The 18,974-nt window shown below is 43.5% G+C and overlaps 1 protein-coding gene across 2 annotated transcripts in view; it reads left to right on the top strand.

Moving 5' to 3' along the window:
• The first annotated feature begins 4,859 nt into the window (after positions 1 to 4,859).
• Positions 4,860 to 18,974, top strand: part of TANGO6 (transport and golgi organization 6 homolog) — a 255,119-nt gene continuing 241,004 nt past the window's right edge. For both annotated transcript variants that reach the window (XM_015126488.3, XM_015126489.3), the window contains exon 1: positions 4,860 to 4,968. In XM_015126488.3, the coding sequence (XP_014981974.3) occupies positions 4,872 to 4,968 (97 nt within the window). In that variant the 5' untranslated portion in view covers positions 4,860 to 4,871. The remainder of the gene's footprint in view (positions 4,969 to 18,974) is intronic.

Raw genomic sequence — 18,974 nt, forward strand, 5'->3', positions numbered from 1 at the left:
ATCCCAGCACTTTGGGAGGCCGAGATGGGCAGATCACAAGGTCAGGAGTTCGAGACCAGCCTGGCCAATATGGTAAAATCCCGTCTCTACTAAAAATACAAACATTAACCGGGTGTGAAGGGTACCTGTAATCCCAGCTACTCAGGAGGCCAAGGGGGGAGAATCGCTTGAACCCTGGAGGCGGAGGTTGCAGTGAGCAGAGATCATGCCACTGCACTCTAGCCTAGGTTACAGAGCGAGAATCCATCTCCAAAACAAAACAAAAATTGTTTACAGAGTATCTACTATGCGCGAGGGTCAGTACCAGCAAGGAAATTTTGGTTTTTTGGAACACGGTCTCCCTCTGTCACCCAGGCTGGAGTGAAATGGCACGAACACAGCTCACTGCAGCCTGGACCTCATGGGTTCAAGCGATCCTCCCGCCCTGACTCCCAAGAAGCTGGGACAAGAGGCATGTGCCACCACGCCCAGCTAAGTTTTTGTATTTTTTATAGAGACGAGATTCCACCATGTCATCCACGCTGGAAATTTTAACCTCTGAAAAAGTCCGTGGTGAAGGCAGTTGCCTCCGGCCAGGGTCTAGAAGCACAGGAGACCTGGGGAACAGCTCCTCTGTTCTTTCGCTGGTTCATTAAATGCCAAGACACTAGAGCTGTGCTGTCTGAGTTCAAATTCTGATTCTGTCCTTTCCAGTTATGAGCTATGAGCTTAGACAAGTGACCTGACCTGACCTTTCTATGCCTCAGTGTCTTCATCTCTAAAATGAGGGTAATTGGGCTGGGTGCGGTGGCTCATGCCTGTAATTCTAGCACTTTGGGAGGCCGAGGTGGGTGAATCACCGGAGGTCAGGAGTTTGAGACCAGCCTGGCCGACATAGTGAAACCTTGTCTATACTAAAAATACAAAAATTAGCTGGGCATGGTGGCACAGCCTGTAGTCCTGGCTACTCCAGAGGCTGAAGCATGAGAATCGCTTGAACTCGGGAGGTGGAGGTTGCAGTGAGCCAAGATCGCACCACTGCACTCTAGCCTGGGCAACAGAGCGAGACTCTGTCTCAAAAAAAAAAAGAGGGTAATTGTATTTGCTTTATAGTGTTTTGAGCACTAAATGAGTTGATATGTACAAAGCATTTAGAGTGCAGTGGTGCAATCTCAGTTCACTGCAAACTCCACCTCCTGGGTTCAAGTGATTCTACTGCCTCATCCTCCCGAGTAGCTGGGATTACAGGCGTGCCCCACCACACTAGGCTAATTTTTGTATTTTTAGTAGAGACAAGATTTCACCTTGTAAGTTATGCTGGTCTCAATCTTCTGACCTCGGGTGATCTGCCCACCTCAGCCTTCCAAAGTGCTGGGATAACAGGTGTGAGCCACTGCGCCGAGCTGTACTTCTCTGTTTTAACAAAGCTGCTCAGGGCAAACCAAGGAAGGGGCTACCAAAATTCAAGTCCTATAAACTAAAATTCCATAAGCTTAAATACAAGATTCTACAGAAACAGGGTACTTAAAGCACATCTGAATGATCTGAGGCTGGGAGAAGCCTGAGAATGTTTCTTCCTCTTCAAACAAGGGCCAATTTACGCTACAGCCTCGTGGACCCGGGCACTCCTCCGACATCCTATCACACATATTAAAATGCACCCAGTGTTCCACATGGGATATATTACTTTGCTACAAAAATTTTTATGGGATCTCATGACATTGCTTTTGAAATTATGCATGACAATTTGTGGTGGCTCAGCCCACAGAGCCTAACAGATAAAAACAGAAGAGATGTCTAGGTCCTATAATACTTTGGGATAAAGGATTCTCAGCTCTGAATATCCTCTAATCATCTTTTGTAAATTCCACACCAGTACTGTCCTTAGTCTTAGGCCTGGTAGGCTCCTGGCCCTGGGCCCATGCTTGAGAAGCTCCATCTGGCCTCCTCCACCATGCCCCTCCCCCTGGGCAAGAAATCTGCCAGGCCTGGGGGACTTGCCCATCCAAATCTCCAAATCCTCACCCTCCTCTAAGACCATACTCCATGTTCTTTGTTTGTTGGTTGGTTTGTTTGTTTTTAGAGACAGAGTCTCGCTCTGTTGCCCAGGCTGGATTGCCGTGGCACGATCTCGGTTCATTCCCAGGTTCAAACGATTCTCCTACCTCAGCCTCCTGAGTAGCTAGGATTACAGGTGCGCACCACCACGCCTGGCTAATTTTTGTATCTTTAGTAGAGATGGGGTTTCACCATGTTGGTCAGGGTGGTCTTGGACTCCTGACCTTGTGATCTGCCTGCCTCGGCCTCCCAAAGTGCTGGTATTACAGGAATGAGCCACCACGCATGGCCTTTTTTTTTTTTTTTTTTTTTTTTGAGACAAGGTCTCAGTTGGTCAGGCTGGAGTGTAGCGGTACAATCATGACTCACTGCGGTCTCAACCTCCTGGGCTCAGGGGATCCTCCCTTCTCAGCTTCCCAAGTAGCTGGACCACAGGCATGTACCACCAGGCCTTGCTAATTTTTGTATTTATTTTATAGAGACAGGGTCTCACTATGTTGCCTAGCCTGGTGTCAAACTCCTGGGCAAAAGCAATCCTCCCACCTCAGCCTCACAAAGTGCTGGGATTACAGGCATGAGCCACCACACCTGGCCCACACTCTGGATTCTGAGGCCCTGGAATTCCCTGCCCAACCATCCCAGGCCTTCTTCTAGGGCTTTGCAGGACTCTTCCATGGGTCTGCCCTCTGGACGGTGCACTGTGCTCCCCATCTGCAGTGTTTTTTTTTTTTTTTTTTTAGACAGAGTCTCGCGTTGTCGCCAGGCTGGAGTGTAGTGGTGCGATCTCGGTTCACTGCAACCTTCGCCTCCCAGGTTCAAGTGATTCTCCTGCCTCAGCCTCCTGAGTAGCTGGAACTATAGGCATACATCACTATGCCCAGCTACTTTTTGTATTTTTAGTAGAGATGGGGTTTCACCATGTTGGCCAGGATGGTCTCGATCTCTTGACCTCCTGATCTGGCCACCTTGGCCTCCCCAAGTGCTGGGATTATAGGCGTGAGCCACCGCGCCCGGCCCCCATTTGCACTTCTAGACCCAGAAGGGCCAACTGGTAGCTGCTCTGTGGAAGGGATGGGGTGTGGGGTGTGAACAGAACCTGAATGTGCGGGGCTGTGGGTGCCCACATGTCTAAGTGCCCAGCCTTCATGGTGCAGGATGGAGATGCTGGTGAGAAGAAAAATGGGTCAGGCCAGACATGGGGGCTGGCTCCCCTTCTCCATTGTGAAGCTCTGAGACAGTCTGAGAATTCTGAATTCCACCTTGATAGAATTTTCAAGGTAGGAGGATAGAAAATATTTTATTTACCAGGCTCTTTGCTTGATTTCTAACACTGAAATATTTCGACTGGTGGTGTGAGGGCCTCTACTTGTATTTTTGCACCAAACCCCTCAAGCTTTTCCCACACAATGCTTTACCCCCATCTCACTAAATGTTTAACATCTCAAAATACTCTTAAAATTTTTTATTTCCCAAATGAATCTGTGCCCATACACAATGGAGGAAGCATTGTCTAATGACAAAGCCTGGAAAAGAATACACAGAATAAAAAGAGCATGGTGGCAATTTTGTAGGTCATTTATTTCCCATTCAAAAATATTTTTAAGGCCAGACTCAGGGGCTCACGCCTGTAATTTCAGTACTTTGGAAGGTCAAAGTGGACAAATTGCTTGAGCCCAGGAGTTCAAGACCAGCCTGGGTGAAGTGGTGGTTCACGCCACTGAACTCCAGCCTAGGCGACAGAGCGAGACCCCATCTCAAAAAATAAAAATAAAGGTCCTGCCCTCAAAAACATTGTCCTGTTTCTGCAGCATGACTTTCAGACAACACGGTTTTTCAATGTCCCAGCAGGATTTATGTAGGTGAAAACCTGTTTCTGATTATCTGAATCTCAAATCCATTCTGTTTTACATATAAAAACAGTTTGGGGGAGGGCATGGTTTTGATAGACACTGAATTTTCAAGGAATGCAACAACCATGAAAACAGAAGAAAGATCGAACTTTTACTGGAAACTTCACCAAGTTCACTAAAAAAACAAAAATCATATTACCCATAGCAACATTTGTAGCTTTACATTCACAATGGATATATATGCGAGTGTACGTCTGTACTTAGGTTTTTTTTTTTTTTTTTTTTTTTTTTTTTGAGATGGAGTCTCGCTCTGTCACCCAGGCTGGAGTGCAGTGGTGCGATCTCGGCTCACTGCAACCTCCGCCTCCCAGGTTCAAGCGAATCTCCTGCCTCAGCCTCCCGAGCAGCTGGGACTACAGGCGCCCGCCACCACCTGGCTAATTTTTCTAAGTTTAGTAGAGACGGGGTTTCACCGTATTAAACAGGTTGGTCTCAAACTCCTGACCTTGTGATCTGCCCACCTCGGCCTACCAAAGTGCTGGATTACAGGTGTCAGCCACCGCGCCCAGCCTGAATATTGTTTTTCCTTATCCATGTTTCACTGTAAGCAGATGTAAGCATCTGTCTGCTTTATTATGTCTGCCAGTGTTGAGTACCTAAGTATTTTCATATTGAAATACAGATTATTTAATGATAAATTACTTCTCTCTTCCTTCTTTACATAGCGGTTAATCATACTGAGCTTCTGAAATAGTGCGCGTGGGCAGACTGTGTTAGCCATTTTTGGGTTCCCTCCTACCTCCTGGACTAAGTTGGGACGGAAAAAAAAAGTGAAGGGGGCGTTCCCGACCGATTTGGCCCCGCCCCACCCTGCGGGCCCCGCCCCATAGTGTGCCCATCGCCTTCTGCCACACTCAACATGGCGGCGGCGGCGCCCTGCCGAGGCGCCTGAGCGCGTCAGGAGCGTCGCGTGACACTCCAGTCATGGCGGCCCCGGGGCAGGCTGTGGGCAGCGGGGCTCAGGAGACATGCGGTCTGGATCGGATTTTGGAGGCACTGAAGCTGCTGCTGAGCCCGGGAGGTGAGAGGACGCATCTCGGCGCTGGGCTACACAAGGGACTCTTAGGGCCGCCGGGCTTCCGGGGCTGACCTGCCTCCCGCAGCGTGCGCCCCTTAGGCCCGCCCAGGGACCCTCCGCCCGCTGCTGGGGGCTTTGAGCATGGTCTCTGCCCGTCCTCATTACATCCTTGAGGAAACCGAGGCTCAAGGAGGGCGCGGGGTCCGTTGACTGCTGATATTAGCCAACATCTCTTGAGCACTTGCCTTATGCTGAGCTCTGTCAGGCGCCGCCGTTATTTCATTCAGTCCTTACTACAGCGCTCTTGGGAAGGGGATCTGGACACAGCTCCAGAGAGGGTAGGACGCCCGCGACGTAGGATGTGAGGTCCTAGCCGCGTGAGGGCGCAGGGGCCAGCGTGAACCCTTGAGATTTGTACGAAATTCCAAGAAGTCCAGAAATCGGAAGCAGTGACGTTTGAAATGGGTTTGGGGAGAGTATTTAGGGGTTTCCAGTCGCTTTTAATCTCTGTGGTGCGTGGACAGTTTCTTCCCAATCTAAAATCTGAAGGGACATTGGGAGTGGTTGAAGCTGCATTATTTTTACGACTGAGAACACCCAAGACTCACTGAAGAAATTAAGTAACCTGTCCAAGATCACGTGGTCAAATTAGGGGCAGAACACGGACCTAGGCCCGAGATCTACTGAACCCCCTTCTCAGAATCAGACAAATTATTCAATATAGAGGCTCTGATGTTATCTGGAGCTTTTGGAAAGGAGATAGAGCTCTACTTATCATTGGGGTGTATATTTGGGGGAAGGGATGGGACGGGATCTGTACAATTAGCAAGGGCACATGAAAGGCCAAAGGGGATCACCTCCCAGTCTCAGATTTTATACTCAAAACTGCAAAAACTTCTGCAAACATTACACCACACCAGCGGGGAGTGAACACAAGTTATTAATATTAGTAAATGAGTACCTACTAAGTATCAGTCCCCATAGTAGTCTGTTTACATATACATCATTTAATCCTCATAACGATCCCGTGGGATCGGTACTACTTGTATTCCATTTTAATGGATGAAGGAACCAAGGTTCAGGTACATTGGAAATTGCCCAATGTCAGACTAGTAAGTGGCAGAATTTGAATTTAGGTTATTTCCACTAAAAATATTGTAAATATACTACACTGTCTCAATTAAGAGTCAGACTGCAAAATAGAATTTTAAGTTGCTAATCGAGAGGTCACTTGTCTTGCAACTGCAACTCTTTTTTTTTTTTTGAGACGAATTCTCGCTCTGTTGCCCAGGCTGGAGTGCAGTGGCACAATCTTGGCTCACTGCAACCTCCACCTCCCAGGTTCAAGCGATTCTCCTTCCTCAGCCTCCCAAGTAGCGGGGACTACAGGTGCCCACCACCATGCCCAGGTAATTTTTGTCTTTTTAGTAGAGAGGGAGTTTTGCCATGTTGACCAGGCTGGTCTCGAACTCCTGACCTCAAGTGATCTGCCTGCCTTGGCCTCCCAAAGTGCTGGGATTACAGGCCTGAGCCACTACACCTGGCCTGCAACTCTCTATTATACGACTGAGAACAAGTTTAAATAAGCAAAAATCCTGGAAGTAATCCTCTGTCATGAAACACGTATATTATGCTTTGTTTATAGAAGACTCTCTAATCTCTATGAGTATGTGGTGGAGTACACATATATGTACTCATTTAATTTACAGAAATTCGAGCATTCCTATTTTAAAAGGAATTAGTGTGTAAAATTATTTTGTAGATGTAGTCTGTTGTATATTATATGAATCTGTCTACTATTTTATCATATTAGCTGCTTAGGGAATTTAAAAATATCTGTAGTGGCTGGGTGGGGTGGGTCATACCTGTAATCCCAGCACTTTGGGAGGCTGAGGCAGGATCCCAGGAGTTTGAGACCAGACTGGGCAAGGTAGTGATACTTTGTCTCTACAAAAAATTAAAAAATTGGCCATGCATGGTACTACACACCTGTGGTCCCAGCTACTGGGGAGGCTGAGATGGGAGGATTGCTTGAGCCTGAGAGGTCCAAGTCTAGGCTACAGTGAGCCAAGATTACACTAATGCACTGTAGCCTAGGTGACAGAGTAAGACCCTGTTTGTTTTGTTTTGTTTTTTGGGGTTTTTTTTTTTTTTTTTTTTTTGAGACAGAGTTTCACTCCATCACCCAGGCTGGAGTGCAATGGCATGATCTTGACTCACTGGAACCCCCACCTCCCGGGTTCAAGCAATTCTCATGCCTCAGCCTCCCTTGTAGCTGGGACCACAGGCACCCACCACCATGCTCAGCTAATTTTTGTACTTTTTTTTTTTGAGATGGAATTTCGCTCTTGTTGCCTGGGCTGGAGTGCAGTGGTGCAATCTCGGCTCACTGCAATCTCCGCCTCCTGGATTCAAGTGATTCTCCTACCTAAGCCTCCCAAGTTGCTGGGATTACAGGCATGCACCACCACGCTTGGCTAATTTTTTGTACTTTTAGTAGAGACGGGGTTTCACCATGTTGGCCAGGCTGGTCTTGAACTCCTGACCTCAGGTGATCTGCCTGCCTTGACCTCCCAGAGTACTGGGATTAGGGTTACAGGCGTGAGCCACCATGCCCAACCTAGAAGTCAGCTGGATTTTCATATCTGCTTCTCCAGTCTGTCAAGATAGGTTGTTTTGACTGAAGTACATGAAGAAAACCTAGACTCACATAGATATGTAGCTGGAAAAGGGAGGAGAATTCAATCATCTTTTCAGATAATTATGTACATTCTTTTCTTTTCTTTTTTTTTTTTTTTTTTTTTAGATGGAGTGTTGCTCTGTCGCCCAGGCTGGAGTGCAGTGGTACAATCTCGGCTCACTGCAACCTCCGCCTCCCAGGTTCAAGGGATTCTCCTGCCTCAGCCTCCCGAGTAATTGGGACAACAGGCACGTGCCACCATTCCTGGCTAATTTTTTTTTTTTTTTTTTTTAGTACAGACAGGTTTCACCATATTGGCTAGGCTGGTCTCGAACTCCTGACTTTATAATCCTCCCGCCTTGGCCTCCCAAAGTGCTGGGATTACAGGTGTGAGCCACCATGTCCGGCCTTCTTTTATACAATTCTAAAACTCAACAAGATAATCTGTGCATGAATTGTGTGGGGAAAAAAGTGAAGAGAAACTCAACAAGAGGCAATATCTTTTTTTTTTTTTTTTTGTGATGGAGTTTCTCTGTTGTTGCCCAGTTTGGAATGCAATGGCGCAATCTCGGCCCACTGCCACCTCTACCTCCTGGGTTCAAGCGATGCTCCTGCCTCAGCCTCCCGAGTAGCTGGGATTACAGACATGCGCCACCACGCCCAGCTAATTTTGTATTTTTAGTAGAGATGGGGTTTCTCCACGTTGGTCATGCTGGTCTCAAACTCCTGACTTCAAGTGATCTGCCTGCCTCGGCCTGCCAAAGTGCTGGGATTACAGGCGTGAGCCACCTCGCCTGGCCAAGAGGTAATATCTTAAAGATTTGTTGCAGTATGAAATCAGAACTCATATCAATAAGCCTTTGGTACTCAGTACACGCTTGAGAATGTAAAAGGCACATCATGACCTAGTATTATTATGAAATGGTTTTGACCTTGCAGACCCCCTGAGAGGGTCTTGGAAACCCCCTGGCAAAGCAAGCCAGGTCCCCATAGCGTACTAACTGCTGCTTTATGGAAATGCCTCCATTTATTTCCAAGTAGATGTTATTTTCATCACCAGTAGAGGGCAGAGAAGATTACTTCATTAAAGGGGCTCTGGAAAAACTTCACTAAGAGCTTTTGTTTTAAATCACTTTCTTTGTGTTCTATGTTTGGGTTCAAAGATCTTATGTCACAGGAAGTCATTTAGAGGTTGGTTAGTGATCTTAATGGTTAGGGGCAACAAGAGGGAAATAACACTCATTTCCATTTGAGGTATACATTAGCCAAAGGAACCAGATATTTATGCCAGTGAGTCAGAACACTTGCCCTGGAAAGTCTTAGAACAATATAGAAGGCTGAGCGCGGTAGCTCACACCTGTAATCCCAGGACTTTGGGAGGCCGTGGCGTGAGGTCAGGAGTTTGAGACCAGCCTGGCCAACATGGCGAAACCCCGTCTCCACTAAAAATACAAAAATTATGGCCGGGCGCGGTGTCTCATGCCTGTAATCCTAGCACTGTGGGAGGCCGAGGCCGGTGGATCATGAGGTCAGGAGTTTGAGACCAGCCTGGCCAAGATGGTGAAACCCCGTCTCTACTAAAAATACAAAAATTAGCCGGGTGCAGTGGCAGGCCCCTGTAATCCCAGCTACTCGGAAGGCTGAGGCAGGAGAATTGGTTGAACCCAGGAGGTGGAGATTTCAGTAAGCCAGGATCATGCCACTGCACTCTAGCCTGGGTGACAGAGCAAGCCTCCATCTCAAAAAAACAAACAAAAAAATTAGCTGGGCATGGTGGCACGCCCCAGTAGTCCCAGCTACTCGAGAGGCTGAGGCAGGAGAATTGCTTGAACCCAGGAGGTCAAGGTTGCAGTGAGCTGAGATCCTACCACTGCACTCCAGCCTGGGTGACAGAGCAAGACTCCATCTCAAAAAAAAAAAAAAAGAAAAAACTGTTGCAAATTTCTTACTCTTCTGTTCTCATTCTTTTTAAAGGATATTATCGTTTCTCTCTCTCTGTTTCTCTCTCTCTGTTTCCCTCTCTCTCTTTTAAATAGATACAGGGTCTCCCTATGTTGCCCAGCCTGGAGTACAGTGGCTATTCACAGATGTGATCATAGTAGACTGCAGCCTCAAACTTCTGGGCTCAGGTGATGCTTCTGCCTCAGCCTCCCAGCTAGCTGGGACTACAGGGATATCACTATGCTGGCTTTCCTTTTATTCTTTTTTTAAAATAGAAGTAGTTAATGTTTACTATAGCAAAGATTTTTTAAATATAGAGAAACCAAAAGAAGAAAATTAAAATTACCTTAATCTCACTACCCAGAGGGTACTACTATTAGCAATTCAGAAAATACTGTTTTTCCTTTTTACAATAATGATCTCATATGCCACATACTGTTTTATAACCCTAAAATAACTTTTAGTGCAGAGACAATACATATTTATTGTAAAAAAAAATTAAAAACTATAATTAGGTGAAAAGGAAAATCCCACCTCTGGCCCTGTCACCCAGAGATCATCACTATCAAAACCTCGAGGTATTAAAACTTTGAGACCCTTTTCTGTGCGTATAAACATGAATATATTTTAATATAGTTAGTATCATTCTGTTCCTTTATTGACCAAATTTCAGAATAATAAATTAGTGTCTTAGCAACCTCCAAAGGTAACCAATGAAGTGATCTTTTTTCCTGTATTATGAATCATAGATTTTATGTATCTGATGTTTCAATTATTGTATTCCTTGTTCGTAACAATCAAATTTCCCATTTTTGACCTGTGGGAACCATTTCTGATTGGCTCTTGGGCTTTTTGACATGACCGTGGTAGTCTTTGATTGCCTCCTTGCTCTCCAGCAGAAGATATCCCAGGCTCATCTGAGGTATTTCCTGCCCCATTTTTGAAAACAACTCTCTGTAAGGAAAAGTGGTATTTAGAAACCACAGTGTAGACACACGATATTCATTGCTATTGAAATTATGGGCCGGGCGCGGTGGCCAACGTCTATAATCCCAGCACTTTGGGAGGCCAAGGTGGGTGGATCACTTGAGATCAGGAGTTCGAGACCAGCTCGACCAACATGGCGAAACCCTGTCTCTACTAAAAATACAAAAATTATCCAAGCGCTATGGTGGGCGCCTGTAATCCCAGCTATTTGGGAGGCTGAGGCAGGAGAATTGCTTGAGCCCAGGAGGCAGAGGTGGCAGTGAGCTGAGACCGCGCAACTACACTCCAGCCTGGGTGACAAAGTGAGACCCCATCTCAAAAAAAAAGGAAAGTATCGTTGGCTGGATGTGGTGGCTGGCACCTGTAATCCCACCACTTTGGGAGGCTGAAGTGGGCAGATTGCTTGAGCCCAGGACTTCAAAACCAGCCTAGGCTACATAGTAAAACACTGTCTCTACAAAAAATACACAAATAAAAAAAAAATACAGAAATTAGCTGGGCATGGTGGCACATGCTTTGTGGTCCCCGCTACTTTGGAGGCTAAGATAGGAGGATCAGCTGAGCCCAGGAGTTTGAGGGTGCAATGAACTATGATTATACCACTGTACTCCAGCCTGAGTGACGGAGTGAGACCCTGTCTCAAAAAAAAAAAAAAAGAAAGAAAAGGAAAAAGAAACTGTCATTGCTTTCAGACTTTTTGAAGGATTAGAGCTAGGAAATATGTGGATTTTTAGAAAATGAAAATAAATCTTGAGTTCTTACCAGTATTTCCAATTGAAATGAAATATAATGGCTCCTTTTATTTTATAAATTTTTTTCTAACATTTCATTATGAAAATTTGTAATTATGAAGCTGACAGACAAATTGAAGAACTTTTATAGTGAAGATACCATGACCTTCATTCTACAGTTGTAATTTTACTGTAATTGCTTGATCACATATGTGTCTCTCTAGCTGGGTTTTGTTTGTTTGTTTGTTTGTTTTTGAGACAGATTCTTGCTCTGTTGTCCAGGCTGGAGTGCAGTGGCTCAGTCTCGGCTAACTACAACCTCTGCCTCCCAGGTTCAAGCGATTCTCCAGCCTCAGCCTCCCAAGTAGCTGGGACTACAGGCATGTGCCACCAAACCTGGCTAATTTTTGTATTTTTAGTAGAGATGGGGTTTCACTATGTTGGCCAGTCTGGTCTCGAACTCCTGACCTTGTGATCTGCCCACCTCGGCCTCCCAAAGTGCTGGGATTACAGGTGTGAGCCACTGCGTCCAGCCTCTAGCTGTTCTTTTATCCTACATTTTACATTTTTATATTTATATTTCCTTTATCTGAGAATATTGGTTCCTAATGAAATTAATGTATTATATATACACATATATATACCCATACATATATAAATATATAATCACATTATATAAAATGTATAATCACACAATACATACTCATACATGTCTATAATCTTTTCAAAGAACAAATCCAACATTACCGCTACAAACCCACTGTTTAAGGGGTTTTTGTTTGGTTGATTTTTGTTCTCAGGATATATAAAATTCTTTATTTCAAGTCTCTTAAAATAATTTTCTGTGTGGTTACACTGCTAACTTAATATAGAGTAGGAGTCAGTAAACTTTTTCTCTGAAGGACCAGATAGTAAATATTTTGAGCTTTGCGGCGCATATGGTCTCTGTTGTAACTACTCAGCTCTGTCACTGTATCTCAAAAGCAGCCATAGACGATATGTAAATGGGCATAACTGTGTTCCAGTAAAGCCTTATTCATGAAAACAGTTGGTGGGCCAGATTTGGACTGCAGATCATAGTTTGGTGACCTTTGACATAGAGCACAGAATTTGGTTCATTGGTTCATTTGTTTGTTTTTGATTTTTAGAAATTGTTTTGCATTTTTTTGATTTAATTTTTTTTAACTATGAAAAACATCTGCTGGGTTCTAAAACTAATAAAATTAGATACAGTTATCCATGTTTCCTCCTCTGCTCTCTCCCTTTCTCTGTAGATGACTTACTTTAATTAGTTTTAAATTTATTCTTAAATTGCTTCTTTTTTGAAAAGACATACAAATAATCTATGGTTTCATATTCACTCCCATTTTTACACAAAAGGTAGCATACTATATATTTTTTTCTGCATCTTTTAATTTTTATTTTGTTTTTATTTTATTTTACTAAATGGAGTCTCGCTCTGTCGCCCAGGCTGGAGTGCAGTGGTGTGATCTCTGCTCACTGCAAGCTCCGCCTCCCAGGTTCACGCCATTCTCCTGCCTCAGCCACCCCAGCAGCTGGGACTACAGGCGCCCGCCACCACAGCTGGCTAATTTTTTTGTATTAATAGTAGAGACAGGGTTTCACTGTGTTAGCCAGGATGGTCTCAATCTCCTGACCTCATCATCCACCTGCCTCAGCCTCCCAAAGTGCTGGGATTACAGGCGTGAGCCACTGTGCCCGGCCGTTAATTTTTATTTTAATTTAATTTTAATTTTTATTTTTGAGATGGAGTCTCGCTTTGTTGCCCAGGCTGGAGTGCAGTGGTGCAATCTTGGCTCACTGCAACCTCTGCCTCACAGGTTCAAGCGATTCTCCTTCCTCAGTCTCCCGAGTAGCTGGGATTACAGGCGCGCACCACCACCCCTGGCTAATTTTTTGTATTTTTAGTAGAGATGGGGGTTTCACCATGCTGGTCAGGCTAGCCTCGAACTCCTGACCTCCTGATCCGCCCACCTTGGCCTCCCAAAGTGCTGGGATTACAGGCCTGAGCCACTACACCTGGCCTGCATCTTACTTTTTAAACTTAGTGTCTTAGCGACTGCTACACAGTGGTACATATAAATCTTCCATTTTCTCTTTTATAGCTGCATAGTTTATTCAGCCAGTTCTCTACTAGTGGACATTTGGGTTGTTTTCAAGTCTTTTGCTAATTTAAGAAGTACTGCAATGAATAGTCTTGTAAATGTGTCCTTTTGCATTGTTTGCCTGTGTATCTATAAGTTAGAGTCCTAAAAGTGGGATTGCTGGGCCACAGGGAAATGCCTATGTAATTTTGCTAGATATTGCCAAATTTCTCTCCTTGGGGATGTACCATTTTAGTTCCTACCAACAATGTATGAGAGTGTGTGTTTCCTCACAGACTTGCTACAGAATGTGTTATAAAACTTTTGGATTTTAGCCAGTTCGATAGATGGAAAGTGATACTTCAGTGTAACTTTAATTTACTTTTCTCTTATTATGAGCAAGATTGATCATATGTTCATGTTTAAGGGCCATTTGCATTTCTTTTTCTATAAGCTGTCTGTATCTTTTGCTCATGTAGTGTTTTGTACTCTTTGTTCACATTAGAATATATTATGAACATGTCATTAAATAATGTTCAACATCATTTAATGGCTACAAAATATTCCATTGTTTATTCATTCAATAACAATTTATTAAACAGCTTTTACTTGTCAGGCTTTGTTTCAGGCAAAGAGAATACAGCAGTGAACAAAACAAATCAATACCCCTGTTTTCTAGATGCTTTGATTCTAGTTGGTAGAAAGACAATACACAATAAACAAAATAAGTACTTCACATACATATAGTATGTTAGATACAATTAGACCATAATTTACTCAACAAACACCTGTTATGGGACATGCATTTCTAATTTTACACTATTATAAATCATGTAGTATTGGACATAGTTATTATCAATTACATTTTGATTCCTTCTAATTTGTTTCTTAGAAGGTATATTAGCTTTAGTTTTGAGGTCTGTTGCTTGTATTTATATTTAAAAAAAAAAAGTTTTTGGTTTATTTGACCTGGCTGCATGTCCATATATATTTTCAAATTTTTATTATAGTTTTCTAAACAAATAGAAAAGCTGATGGCCAGGTGCAGTAGCTCATGCCTGTAATCCCAACACTTTGGGGAGGCTGAGGCGGGAGGATTGCTTGAGCCCAGGAGATCAAGACCAGCCTGGGCAACATAGTGAGACCCCCACATCTCTACAAAAGATGAAAAAATTAGTCAGGTGGGGTGGTATGCAACTGTGGTCCCAGCTACTCGAGAGGCTGAGATGGGAGGACTGCTTGAGCCCAAGAATCAAAGCTACAGTGAATTGTGATTGCGTAACTGCACCCTAGCCTGGGTGACAGAGCGAGACCCCCGTCTCAAAAAGAAAAAAAGAAAAGTTGAAAGAATATGGCAAACACCCTTATACACATCATTTAGATTCCACAATTCACATTTTATTATATTTGGTTTATCACATTTCTATCCATCTACCCATACATCAATTCATGTTTTCTTCTTTTTTTTTTTTGATGCATTCAAAGTAAGTTGCAGATATCAGTACATTTTACCCATAAACACTTCAGCATTATAACATTAACTAGAGTTTAATATTTATTTGGATTTTTTATAGTTCATTTGTTTTAGGTAAAATTTATATGCAATGAAATGCACAAATAATACATATATCATTCAGTGAGTTTTAAAAATGCATATACTTGGCTGAGGCATGAGAATCACTTGAATTCAGGAGGCAGGGTTTGCAGTGATCTGAGATTGCGCCACTGCACTCCAGCCTGGGTGACAGAGCGAGACTCTGTCTCTAAAAAAAAAGAAACATATACTTTTGTAATTAAAACCTCTGTCAAGATACACATTGTTACTTCCAGGTGAGAAAAGGAAAAAAAAAAAACTGAAAGAAAAAGCAGATATACATCATTACTGTTATCCCAGAAAGTTCCCTTCTGCCCTTTCACAATCATCATTTCCCACTCCTACTCCCCTAGAGATAACTAGTTCTGGGTTTTTTAACCCGTAGATTAGTTTTGCCTATTCTAGAACTTAATGTAAACAAGAAACATCTTGTTGGCTATGTGGGCTGTTTCCAGTTTGGGGCTATTATGAATAGTGCTGCTATGAACATTCTTGTACAAGTCTTTGTTATAAAAATGTGCATTGTGTATTAATTTTTCTTGGGCAAGTATGTTAGAGTGGAATTGCTGGATTATAGGGTAGGTATATGTTTGGTTTTCTAAGAAACTGCCAGACCAACTGTGTTTTGATCATGTCATACTTCTGCCAACAATGTATGAGAGTTCCAGTTGCTTCACGTCATTTGGTAGTGTCAATCTTTGTCAATTTTAGCCATTCTGGTGTGTGTAGTGGTATCTCATTGTGGTTTTAATTTGCATTTCCCTGATAACTAATGATATTGAGCATCTTTTCATATGCAGTTGGTCATTTGAATAACTTCTTTTTTGAAGTGTCTGTTTGAATAATTGTCCATTTTTTAAATAGTTTGTTTTATTGAGCTGTAAAGTGTTCTTCATGTATTCTGGAGCAATGCGTTTGTCATATATATGTACTGCAAACATTTTCTCCCTATCTGTGGCTTGAACTGTATATTTTGAAAAGAAGTTTTAAATTCTGATGAAGTCCAGTTTTTTTCCTTTTTGGCTCATGCCTTTTGTGTTTTAAGAATTCTGTCTGAGCACAGTGGCTCACACCTATAATCCCAGTACTTTAAGAGGCAGAGTGGGAGGATTGCTTAACCATAGGAGTTCAAGACCTGCCTGGGCAACATCATGAGACCTCATCTCTATAAATAATTAGTCAAGCATGGTGGCATACAATTGTAATCCCAGCTACTAGGGAGCTGAGGCAGAAGGATCACTTGAACCTGGGAGATTAAGGCTGCAGTGAGCTGGAATCAGTCCACTGCACTCCAGCCTGGGTGACAGAGCAAGACCCTGTTGCAAAAAAGAAAAGAAACAAAAACCAAAATAAAACCAAAAAACAAGAAATTGTTGTCTACTCTAGAATCATAAAAGAATTTCTTCTGTGTTTTCTTCCAGAAGTTTTATAGTTTAGATTTTGTATTTATGATCTATTTTGAGTTAATTTTGGTGTATGGTGTAAATTAAGGGTCAAGGTTTTTTGTTGTTTTGTTTTGTTTTTGTTTTTGTTTTTCCCATATGGATATCCAATTGTTCTAACCTCATTTGGTAAAGGAATTTTCTTTCCGTATTGTATTGATTTCATATCTTTGTTGAAGATCAAATAGCCATATAAGTGTGGGACTGTTTCTGGATTCTCAATTCTGTTTTATCAATCTGCCTAACAGTCCTTATGCCAGTACCACATTGTCTTTAATTACTGTAGTTCTATAGTAAGTTGGGTAGTATAAGTTCTCTAACATTGTTCTTGACTATTCTGGGTCTTATAGGTTTCTATATAAATTTTTTAATCAGTTTATCAATTTCTGCAAAAAGGTCTGATGAGATTTTTATTGTCATTACATTGACTTTATAGATCAATTTGTGGACAATTGCTATCTTTTTTTTTTTTTTTTCGAGACTGAGTCTGGCTCTGTCGTCCAGGCTGGAGTGCAGTGGCCGGATCTCAGCTCACTGCAAGCTCTGCCTCCCGGGTTTACGCCATTCTCCTGCCTCAGCCTCCCGAGTAGCTGGGACCACAGGCGCCTGCCACTTCGCCCGGCTAGTTTTTTGTATTTTTTAGTAGAGATGGGGGTTTCACCATGTTAGCCAGGATGGTCTCGATCTCCTGACCTCGTGATCCGCCCGTCTCGGCCTCCCAAGGTACTGGGATTACAGGCTTGAGCCACCGCGCCCAGCTTTTTTTTTTTTTTTTTTTTTTTAAGACAGAGTCTTGCTCTGTCACCCAGGCTGGAGTCCAATGGCGTAACCTTGGCTTACCTCAACCTCCACCTCCTGGGTTCAAGCGATTCTCCTGCCTCAGGCTCCCAAGTAGCTGGGATTACAGGGGCCCGCCACCATGCCCGGCTAAATTTTTTTTTTTTTTTTTTTTTGAAGAGGAGTCTCGCTCTGTCCCCCAGGCCGGAAGCGCAGTGGTGCAATCTCAGCTCACTGCAACCTCCGCCTCCAGGGTTCACGCCATTCTCCTGCCTCAGCCTCCTGAGTAGCTGGGACTACAGGTGCCCACCACCACGCCCGGCTAATTTTTTGTATTTTCAGTAGAGACAGGGTTTCACCGTGTTAGCCAGGATGGTCTCGAACTCCTGACCTCATGATCTGCCCGCCTCTGCCTCCCAAAGTGCTGGGATTACAGGCATGAGCCACCTCTCTCGGCTGGATATATCTCTTCTTTATTTGGGTCTTTAAAATTTTTTCTTGGCTGGGCATGGTGGCTCACACCTGTAATCCCAACACTTTGGGAGGCCAAGGCGGGTGGATCACCGGAGGTCAGGAGTTCGAGACCATCTTGGCTAACGTGAAACTCCGTTTCTACTAAAAATACAAAAATTAACCGAGTGTGGTGGTGGGCATCTGTAATCCCAGCTACCCAGGAGGCTGAGGCAGGAGAATTGCTTGAACCTGGGAAGTGGAGGTAGCAGTGAGCCAAGATCCGCCATTGCACTCCAGCCTGGGCGAGAAGAGTGAAACTCCGTCTCAAAAAAAAAATAAATAAATAATTTATCAGCAAGTTTTCAGTGTAGAGAGCTTGTATATCTTGTGCTAAATTTATCCTAACTTTTGTAAATTAAAGTTTTAGGCCGAGCGTGGTGGCTCACACCTGTAATGCCAGCACTTTGGGAGGCCAAGGCAGGTGGATCACCTGAGCTCAGGAGTTTGAGACCAGCCTGGGCAACATGGTGAAACCCCATCTCTACTAAAATACAAGAGATCACCCATGTGTGGTGGCATGTGCCTGTAGTCCCAGCTACTGGGGAGGTAGAGGCACGAGAATTGCTTGAACCTGGGAGGCAGAGGTTGCAGTGAGCCAAGATCACACCACTGCACTCCAGCCTGGGAGACAAAATGAAACTGTCTCAAAAAAAAAAAAAAGTTTTAAATTTCAGCCGAGAGTGGTGGCACATGCCTGTAATCCCAGCACTTTGGGAGGCCAAGGCAGGTGGATCACCTGATGTCAGGAGTTTGAGACCAGCCTGGCCAACATGGTGAAATCCGATCTCTACTAAAAATACAGAAAAATTAGCCAAGCATGATTGCGGGTGACTGTAATCCCTGCTACTCAGGAGGCTGAGGCAGGAGAATCTCTTGAACCCGGGAGGTGGAGGTTGCAGTGAGTCGAGATTGTGCCACTGTACTCCAGCCTTGACAGAGCAAGACTCAGTCTCAAAAATAAATAAATAAATAAATAAAAATAAACCAAATTTCATTTTGTCATTTTTGCTGCAAATATAAAATTTCTTGTTTTTTTGTTTTTTAATTTTTGTTTTATTGCTTGTATTCTGTGAACTTTCTAAATTCATTTATTAGTTCTAGTAGTTGTTTTATAAAGTCCTTAGGGCTTTTACATAAACGATGATGCCATCTGTGAATAGAAACAATTTTGCTTCTTCCTTTCTGTTCTTGTATGTCTTTTATTGCTGCTTTTGTCCTATTTCAATGACAAAGATTTTC

Source organism: Macaca mulatta, chromosome 20, assembly GCF_049350105.2.
Source record: "Macaca mulatta isolate MMU2019108-1 chromosome 20, T2T-MMU8v2.0, whole genome shotgun sequence".
Lineage (NCBI taxonomy): Eukaryota > Metazoa > Chordata > Mammalia > Primates > Cercopithecidae > Macaca > Macaca mulatta.